The sequence below is a fragment of the Malurus melanocephalus genome, unplaced genomic scaffold (assembly GCF_030028575.1).
Source record: "Malurus melanocephalus ecotype Western Australia unplaced genomic scaffold, MMel_1.1 scaffold_183, whole genome shotgun sequence".
NCBI classification, from domain to species: Eukaryota; Metazoa; Chordata; class Aves; order Passeriformes; family Maluridae; genus Malurus; species Malurus melanocephalus.
Window position 1 is genome coordinate 70,332 of NW_026623415.1, and position 10,586 is coordinate 80,917.

Genomic DNA, 10,586 nt, shown 5'->3' on the forward strand with positions numbered 1-10,586 from the left:
TTTCAGCATTGCTTATGTATGCAGAGAGATATCAAATACTGCTGATAAAATATACAGGTGTGAAGGAGGAAAACAGGTGCAAAGTGTTGGGAAAATTGGTGCTAACATTTCATGGAATGTTGTAATCCCATACCCCTTACTGATGATGTCCCCTGCATGCTTTAACATGACAGCTAATTATATTCTAGCAATTTTGTACATCATTCTCTTAAAATGTCATACCTCAGCTAAAACATCACACTTCCTCCCCACCTCCACTCCTGCTTTCTGTATGTGTTTTTCAGACTGTTTGCATTTGTGCTGTCATTAGGTGTGACTTCTAAATTCTCCCTCTTCTGCTTCTCAAGTCTCAGAAGGTGTTACATTACCAGAAAACAATTAGACAGGTCACTGCCTCGTTGTGTGCTGTGTGTCAGGGTGAAGGTTGCAGTGTCCAAGCTGAGCAGCAGTGCTTGGGCTGTACTTCCATCCTTCACCTGCATCCACGGCATTGGAATAGATTTGAACCTCTCAAACAATAGGAGCCTCTCACTGCATTCCCACCAAAGAKTTTTTTATTTAATAAAGCTTGATTAACTGAGTTCTAATTGTATTTGTCTTGTGCCTTTACTTAAAATCCTGTCTGTTTATCTGAGAAAAAACATGACTTAGTCTGTGTTGGAGCTGGTGAATCAGCGAAACACCACCTGGGCTCAATAGCACCTGAAGAATAATGGCTGTTTAGTGATACTGTTTTAATTGAGAGAGAACTTCCCCAGGGCATGCAGCTGACTCATTTTTCAGAGAAACCTGTCAACAGTGTGTCTGAGGTGGCCTGTCTGGTTACCCTGGCATTAAGCAGCCTCTTGTACCTCAGGTACAAAGTACTCTCTGATGCTTTTGTTTTTCTACATTTATAGCACATGTTATCACAATTATGTGAGCTGTTGGTTCCTGTTGTCAATGCTTAAGTTTCGTGTTCTSTTCCAAAACAGTGGGTGTTGGCAAATCGAGCCTGTATGAGTAATTTTATAGTGTTCAGTAGTTACATGGCTGGATTTTTCTATGCCAGGGAATAAAGTGAGCCAGAGAAGGAGAAAGTATAGAAATTCTGCTCACTGTTTTAAGTAAGGTTTGTACTGATGACTAATGCACCCTACAAGCTGTTGTCTTTAGTGTGGATTATAGCAAAACAAACTTAAGTTGAAAATGATACTACCTTTTTTTTTCCCAGGCGTAAGGGAGACTGAGTTATTTGTAAATTCTTCCAAGAACTTGCTGTCATAACAAGTTTGTTTTTAAACTTAACTGTTTCAGAAAACTCTAAWGTGGGAGAAATACTTGGTAGTTTTCATTCACTTTCAGACTTGTGTGACAGCAGATGACAACTGTAYTTCTGCTGAAGAGGGAAGAATTGATGAGAGGCTGTTGCATTTTCATMCAGTTTGAAGCCCTTGGAGTGATAGCTCCTTGTCCTTCCTAAATGTTGTAACTGAAGAAACATTCATTATGTTCATCTTCATTTCCCATTCCATTGCTAGACCTTTTGGTAATACCTTTCCCGAGATGCTTTGGTTTACTTCATTAGTTCCTTGCTTCAGGAAGAGCTTTGTTTGTATTAACAGCAGAAATACAAAATTGTAATTTTAACATGTATTGAAGAAATGTCTTCAGTGGTAAGAAGGAACCACAATTCWTAACCAAAACAGATTTTTCCCTTGCAAGTAATTTTGGGTTTAACTTCACTGATGAAAATTTTACTGATGACTATGCTGAACTGTGAGGTTGATAGATTTCAGAATGAGCGTTAACACCTCATGGAAAGGTTTSCTGCCTTACCACAGTGTCTTACCTTCCAAGTCAAAAAGAGGAAGATGTAAAGSCCACGTAGTCATATGTAGAGCTTTGACCTCTAAGTTTCTATCTGCAGCTGCTGGTTTTAGTTAAARCTCAAAGCTGTTGTCTTGTGAAGGTTGAGTTGTGATGTTTGGTTCATGCCTGGATAACCAGTCAGCCCTGTTGCTCCTGGTCTGTCCAAGTTGCACAAATGAGAATTTGAACCCTCCCTAAAGTGCTGAATATCTTAATTGCTTGTCTACAGGCACAGCAGACAGTGGGTGGATCTKTGTTTAAATCCCAGCTGGTGCTGTTCCTCCTTCTCTTCATGGAGGGGACAGCTCATGTCTGCCCTTGCCCTTCTGGAATGAGTCTGCTTTTCCCGGGGAACAGGATCCTGTTTGCCAGATGCAGCTCCACAGGCTCAACCAAGWTGTGACTCTTCCTGTGGATTTTAATTCTGTGAGGGATATGAAATGTGCAGAGGTTGAGGGTGATCTGTTTGGAATAGAATAGGTTATATAGGCTAGATTGGAATCCATAAAAGGCTGTATTTGTATATTGTTCTAGAGCTAATGCTTGTAACTTGGAATAGGCATTTCCAAAGTACTGAATCAGTGTTCATACTAGAGGAAGTAGMCTTTCTCAGTGTACTGAGTTTAAAACCTCTTTTTAAATTTCAGGTAATTTTCTGCTGAGATATGAGAGTCTGTGACAAATASATTTTTCTGGGTTATAGATGTTTTTGTTTCATTTGGCTTTTTTCTTTAACAGAGTGTAGTGGTTATAAAGCAGATCTTCATTAGTAGGTTCAGTGCATTACTGACTTYAGCATAAACAAATAAATGGAATTTTTTGCTTTTTGCCTGTGTAGAAGGCTTAGACTAGAATTAACCTCATGTTTGTTGTGCAGTAGGAACTTGTTAAGGTGTTCACAGCATGTGTTTCTAGTTCTTCATTTTGCATTAGTACTGAAATAGAAGTACTGATTTTGAGAGAAGTAGCATTGAAAACTTGGTGGTGTGGGTGTGTGTCCCTGAAGTACCTCAGTGTTGATCTTCCTCTAAGCCAATAAAAAGAAAGTGTTACTGATATGCCTGTTAATGCACTAGTTATTAAAGTTATTGTTTCTCTGCAACAGCAGTAKAAATTAATAATTGTCCTCTTATGTCAACACTGGATATTTGTAAAACAATTTTAGAGCATCCAAAGAATGAGCCAAATGGTGCCTCTTGCTGTGATCTCTTACTTGAAGGAAATTTATAACCTCTTTGGAAAATTCTGTTCTGATTAACCTGTACTGTTCTTAAAACCAACTATTCAAACAAATGCCTTTTCATTTTTGTTTTGTGCTCCTTTCCTACTACAGCTTTATGCCTGCCTCTCAGTGGTGCTGTCATCTCAGTATTGTCTGTTCTTAACTGCTGTCAAAGGTTGGGGAAAGAACTCCTAGACCTTTTTGTCACACTGTCCTATGTTTTAGGGATARATTACATCTAAAATCTAATTTGGTGTTTCCTCTAGCAAAAAAAAAAAAATAAAGGTGGTGGATATAATGTAGACAGAAGGTTTTTCTTACTGGTACAGCATTCTGTAGATAGATCACAAACTTTCTGGCTTTCTGGTTTTTTTTTCTTTCCCCTCCTGCCCTCCCCTTTTGATTGTTTTATTTAAACTCTGAAGTTGTTGTATATTGACAAAGGGTTTAACTGATGCAAACTAGATGGAGGCAAACAAATTCATACTGCTATTGCTAATTAGCAGTATGAATGTAACCTGATTGTCATTTGGTGGGTATGGCACTAGGAKTTACTGCAGCTGCTCTGCTGGGTTTTCCCTCAGCTTGGGGCTGGGAGCAGGCACACAGGACAGCCTTGGAAGCCCTAATTCCTGTTTTGCATGGGAAATGCCATGGCTATTTACTTTGTTTTGTTTACCAGCCCTCAATCAGTGAAACTGAAAACAACAGAACCTTCTTGTCTMCCACCAACTTCCTTTTCTCATAGCAAAGATGAAGAAACTTCCCCCGTTTCTACTGCTGTTTGACGAACTTGTTTACCCTTCATCTGGTTGTCTCTTACTCCTCCRGCCTTTCCTATAACCACTTTATAAACATAAAAAAATGCATATTGTGCTGCCTGACACTTYCGATGATTTCAAATGTTCAGAGGGGACTTCAGAATTTCCCCCCTCTCTTAAATGTCATTTTAGTTTTTAATTGAATGACAAGTATTTTAAAGAACCACTTACTGGGTTTTTTTTCAAAGCAGCTCTGTGCTGTGTAGACATGACTGATAAAAGCAGGCAGGTATCTAAATTTGCCTTGATGTCTTTCTGTGAATTACTTGAACTTATCATAGCACCACCAAGAGAAGGTTTAGTGTCATAKGAGCTTCTTGGTGCCATTCAGACTGTTTTGAGGATTCCCTTAGAGGATCYTATTTGTACTTAAGGTATTACTGCAGTTAAAGTGTTTATCTGCTCAAAGATGAATAGCTCAGACACAGAGTAATTGAAGAAACTGTTCAGCTACAGTGAACTGAGCTGTAGCATGTAACTGTATTTTTTTTGTGAAATGCTTTAAGTATGTTAAGATTATAATTAAAGAACAGAGAAGGTCCTTGCAGCTCTTTTCACTGTTACTGTGATTTTTGGTGGTTCCTTCAGTGTACCCCACTGGTAGATGGAGGGATATCTGAGGTCCACACTCTATGGTAAGGATTGCAAAAGTCTGTACAGCAGCCTTTAGTAACTGGTATAATTCATATAATGTGCCTTTGCYGGAATAAAGCAAGAAATGCTTTTCCATCTTGCCACAACTTTGGCAATATTTAAGRTTTTATTTTCCTGTTGTGTAGTGAGGTGAAACTGAACTTAAAGCATGAAAATGAATCCTGAGGTCTCCCCATGCAGAGGCTGTGCCCTGGATAGGCAGAGCAGTARCTTGGCACCTGGAAGCCCAAGTTTAGGTGTGAACAGAGGCTGCCAGCGTGGTTTTCTCACACTTCTGGGCAAGGACTCATCCCTGTGTGCTTTCTGCTGTCTCTTCCAGGAGAAGGCAGAAAAATAAAGGCTGGTAGTACATGTGCAAYTGGGGTGTAAAAGCTGGTGGTATCAGGAGCTGTTCATCCATTGCTTGTTTGTGAACGCTTTCTTTTTCTGTCTCAAGGTTTGGGCAGTGCTTGCTCAGCTGAGCAACAACTCGGTGCCAGCCCTGAGGCTGTGGGCGCTGGTCAGCTCTGGGGAGATTCTCTGCATCCCCATGATGCTGTTCCAGTTCTACTCCTGCCACCTTGAGTCAGAGCTGGTGTTTTTCTGAGCTGGCYTGGAGCTCTTTAGTCTTGTAAAGTGGCAGAATAGCGTCTATTACAAAAACAAACCCTCCTTTTCTTCCTGTTGTAATCAGTTAAATCGGCTGTGTAATTAAATGATGAGCTGGACTGTGGGTATGTCAGTGTACTCAAAGCTGGTCTGTGTAGAAGAACAAACCTCTTTATTTTAGCCAGTATAAAATGATACCAATATGGATGAAGTTTTGTAACTAGAGAACTTTTGTAACTTYTCTAGCTCTACAGAAGTAATAAACCCGCTTCCTCAAAAATTGAGAAGTGCCCCCTTTTAAAAAATTTCATCCAGAGTCTTTGTGAGTGTTGTCTTGGTGATGTTTTAAACTGGGAATAGACTTCACATCATTAACGCTGAATTTTAAAATATAATTATTTTTTGCTTCACTAATTTTGACTAATGCAGAGTGAAAAATGATTAATCAGGAGACTTAACATAATTAGTGCAGTGTGGCAACTGACTACTTATAAATATAAATCTGTTAACATGGGAAGCATAGCTCTTATTCTGAAATGTTCTGCTTTGTGTCAGAATCTAAAATATTAGAACTGTTTTACTCTTTAAATTGATACTGCAAATCTTAGTGCTCTGAAAACATTCATATTCTACCACTAATTATGATGTTCAAAACAGGAAATCTGAAATCATGTCAGAAAGAATATCAAAATTTCAGGGAATTTTTAAATGTTCTTTTGATTTATGTTGCTGGGAAAAAATACTTTTATATGTCATCCTGATATATGGCACTGGGAAAATGAAGAAGAAATTAATTGCAGARATCTGCTATGTTCAATCTTGCTGAAAGATTGTTTTGCTTGTAACCTGTCATGGTTAAAAGAAATATGAGCAGTGTCAGTATACAGAAGGGATATTTTAGTTTTCAAAAGCCTCTGGGAACTGCAGACAGACTATACTTTTAAAGTACAAGAGATCAAAAAAAGTGGCATTTTCAGTTAAATTTGCTTATAAAATCATAACCAGTACCTGAAAAGCCACTGGTGTGAAAGATGCCTTGACTTAAATTAGGTTGAGGGTRAAATTCCTGAAATATTTCTGCTTTTTCTCTGTCAATACTGCTTCTGAGGTCCAGAGTCTGATCTTACCATGTAATGCAGCAGCTGATTTGCAGCATATTTTATTAAGACAGAATTATAAAGGCTAGGAYTAGTGCTGGGAAAGGTCATGGATTTCAGTGGGAGTAATACTCATGAGCCATAGATGAAACAGATTATATGTTACAGCGGGATCAGTTCTAGCCACAGTAGGAGTTCTAAGAAATGCAAACTTTTGGTGGAAAACCAAAAAAAGATTTCCATGTAGTAGAAAACCTCCTGTGTTTTTCCATGAAGGCTCTGTCTCTRTTGTTCTGCTGCTGCTGGGTTATAAAGTGTTACAGAAACAAGGTTCCCTGTGTCTCCTGAACAGCGGGTGCAGATCTGCTCCCATTGCCACCGGAACAGYTGCTTGGAGGGCTGACATGACTGAGCTCAGCACAGTGTTTGCATCTCCTGACAGACAAATGTRTAGGTGAGCGACCACTTTGTCATGGCCACAATGCTGCTCTTTCATAGCAGTGAGGAAAAACAGTAGGAAAAGTCCAGATGCCAACTACACCCTTGGGAAGAGAAGAACAAAGGATGACTTAAGCTTAGACATAAGACATTAGCTAGTTGTGGCACAAGTCAGACCAGTCTTTACATAGTGGCAAGCCCCAAATTATACCCAGCCTGAGTTTTTACATTTAAGTCTATTAAGARCTGTCATAAATGTTTCAGGTTGTGTTGACAGAGACCTGGGCAGGAGGGTGGGTTGTGTATTGGTTTTGTCCTGTTTGTCTTTCAARAAAGGAGCATTGTTCAAAATCGGTCTTACTCTTTTCAGTGTAGCTTGTTGCAAATTAGCAATTATGGTTTCTTCTGGCTTTGCAACTGATTATGYTAACTTTCAGCAAATTAATTATGTTCTGGCTCACGACTGCACACACAACACTTTGTAAAATGGAATTACAGTAGAACCCTGCCAGATCTTGTCACTCCACTTTGTGTAAACCTTGTGGTAACTTTCCTAAGGCTCACTAGTGAGGTGATGACATGAGCATTCCAACTGCAGCTTCCAGCTGGTTGAGTGTAGGCATAGCTGATGGAGATGACTTTTTTATTTTAAGGTATACTTATTTACATGAAATACATAGAAAAACAAATTGCAAATTACGACTAAATAAATGGCTAAGTTGTATTTTATTAGAAAATGTTCKTATTCTGTTTTATTTCTGTTTTTTTCTGAGTTTTGTGCTTTCATTGCTCCATTAACTAAAAGTGTTAGGCTRTGTTATTAAAAATAAAATGAGAGACATATTGCAGTAGATGATAAATATTGGTAGAGTTTCTGTAAGTCCTTTAGTCCATTGTTGTTTAAAAGCAATATAGAGTAGTTAATTTAAATTCCATGCAATACATAGACTCCTAAATTCTTATTTCATGTTTTGACACAGGCTTCCTCTGTGGAATATTGCTTAGGAGRGCTGCCTTGACTTCCCTGCTCTCACTTTGAGTCCTTTAAGGATCRTTTTAAAATTGATTTGAGAGGGTTTTTAGTAGCAGTTAGTTCTACTAATTTCCAAAGTGACCATTTTCCATTGGTGACTATGCAGTGTCCATAGGAGATGTTGCAAAACTGCAAGTGTTTTGCCATAGTGAAACTTGATTTTTCATTAAGATGAGAGTTCAGTCATATTTCTTCAGGGAAGTTAAATTTTCACTTTCATATCTTTCACCCATTACTTCTTTTGCTGCAAAACTATAATAGGGTCTACTCTGAATGCTGGTTATTAAGAGGGGAAGGGTACATGTGTTTTGTTGTTGCAATGGGCTTTTCTTTTGTGAGAGCATAGTGCAATATAGTGGTTTTCCAAAGAGTTTTACTCTTGGCTTTTTTCTTTTCTTTGGAATAGAGAGAAATTTCGGTTAATCCGAAATTTTACCTTTTCTCTGTATAAGTCTACTTGAAAACGCCCACATAACCAGACATGCTAAACTTGAGAGAGAAAAGAGAAATACCAGTATAGATATCTCCAGTATAGCTATAGGAGATATATATTTGTCAGTAAAATGTCTAGTTGCTGTCTGGGAGTAGTGTGTGATAGAAGAGCAGCACTGATGTTAAAAAAGCAAACTGTTTTCAAGTGGTGAGAGAGTTAACCTGCAACAAGTGCATGTGTTCATTGCGTGTGAGTTCTTTTCATCCTCACCACAAATAGGCTCAAAGACAAGGAAACAGAAAGTAGTTGGTTTTACAGAACCAGTTCAGTAGTTCTGTCATGAGCAAAGTGGAAGATTATTTCTGTGTAGCAAGAGGATTACTGTTGTGTCAGCAGTAAGAAAATGCTGCTTTTGAAGGAAATGTGCCTGGTGGTGGACATGGCACTGGCTTAGTCTAAACTCATACTGAGTCCAGAGACTAAACTATTGACACCTGGGCTTGGGTGGGATCCATGGGCAGTAATCAGTGGTAAAGACAAAGGAGCTGCTACTCATTTCCAGGCTCTGTGCTCTGCCAGACGATATGGGGAGGAAGGTTAAAACAATTGAAGGAACTGTTCTTTTTTTCAGTCTCTGGGGAAAATAGTATAGTCCAACACACTTGATCAGATCTTCTGTTCCTGGCATTCTAACACTTCTCTGAGTGCAAGAAAACCACAAAAGGGTTGRGGAAGGGACCTCTGGAAGTCATCTGGTCCACCCGCTGCATAAGCAGGGCTGTGCAGAGCTGGCTGCCTAGGACCACGTCCAGACAGCTWATGAACATCTCCAAGGATGGAGATTCCACAGGTTCCCTGGGTAACCTGTGCCAGTGCCACTCATAGTTTTTCARCTGGCTTCACAAAGTGTCTGGTAGTGTGTGTGCCTTGACTGGCTTAGGTTAGGATGTGGAATTGGCTGGCACCTGGCTGTGGGTACCACACAGCAGCAGAATGTCTGTGTGTGAGAGAGCATGTGTGAGAGCTAAAGTCGCTGCAGGAGAATGGCTTCATGTGTGTGTCCTGTGGGATATTTGGCACAGAATCTGTTTTTCAGGTTTTCAGGATGCTGGTGATTTCTACCAATTTTACTCCTGAAATTTTGTACTTTTATCAACAAAAATGTTCTTGCCAACTCCTGACATGCTGTGTATTTTAGGGCCCCAAGGTACCTTGAACAGTAAATGAGTTTTGAGCAGAAAGTATGTAAAATCTCCATCCTGCAAGCAGGGAATGCTAAACAGTTACAGAAATCGAAACTGTATTTTTCGAGTTACCTAATTTCATGGTTTCTTCAGTAACAGACCAGAAAGAGAGTACTTCAAGCCCCATTTCAAGTAAATCCTTTCAGTGAGATGCTTTTCCTGCCACACTTGGAAAATACCAGTAAGAATTCTTGCCCGAGAGTATAACAGTGATGTGTTACAGGAGCCCTGGCCTCTGAGGCTGTTTGTTCAAATCCTTTTGTTTATTATGAGCTGGAATGCAGAGCTGTGGGCTGGGCTAGAGAACACCAGCGTGGTGCCTTCGTGACACTTTGCATTAACAAATGGCATCTTTGTTCGAGCCTCTGCAGCTCCTAGAGCTGTAGAGGGGCCGTTTCTGGAAAAAGGAGCACGTGTCAAGTGGCTCAGTTGTGTGGAGCAAATGCAGCAAGTGGAGGAGGAGAACTTTTGCCCCGATCATTTTGGTAAACTGATTTAGAATATGGTCTAGAGGCAAACAGATTTACTTCATGAAGACTAAAACGGAGCTCTACAAGGACTGGGAAGAGAATGACAGTCTCAAGACTGGTAAASTGTTGTGTAAAATTTTATGTACTGGTCTTTAATTGTTTATATTGTGCTATTTTACTTATCTCTCGTTTCAAATTAGTGACAACTGAGTTTTAAATACTTAATACTATCAAGGTACATAATTATGTTTAATGATGGAAGAAATGTAGCTTGGTTAACTTCTGGAAATAGGCATTTCAGAGAAAGTGTTGCTATGCCAAAGGGATTGCTTTTCTTACAAACTCTAGTTCACTTTTTGTTAAAAATTCTTCTCTGTGTTAGAAGTTCTCTCTGCATGAAATGAAAGAGGAAGTATAATAAATGATGCTTGATCACTGTTATTCAGAGCAGGTTTAGTATCGATGTTCAGGTATTTACCAAGATTCTTCCTTTTGAACATTGTGTACCCACAACAAAATACTATTATATGTACGTCATGGCTTTTATTTCATTGTTTATGGGAATGAACTGGAAGGAAAATAAACAGCCTGAGTATTTAAGGGACTTTCTGCTATGACCAGAGACTTTGTTTATTGCTCTGATATGTGCTTTGAATGTGTAGATGCGTAGCAGCTGGTGGTAGTGCCTGCAGACAGGAATTTGTGCCAATGCAGCTTTTTGTGCAGTGGAATGTG

General features: G+C 39.3%; 1 protein-coding gene across 1 annotated transcript in view; it reads left to right on the forward strand.

The window, feature by feature from the left end:
- The first annotated feature begins 9,890 nt into the window (after positions 1–9,890).
- The window catches only part of USP6NL (USP6 N-terminal like), a 62,906-nt gene continuing 62,210 nt past the window's right edge, over positions 9,891–10,586 (forward strand). Inside the window, exon 1 of the mRNA XM_057373021.1 lies at positions 9,891–9,969. Coding sequence (XP_057229004.1) covers positions 9,912–9,969 — 58 coding nt within the window. The 5' untranslated portion in view covers positions 9,891–9,911. The remainder of the gene's footprint in view (positions 9,970–10,586) is intronic.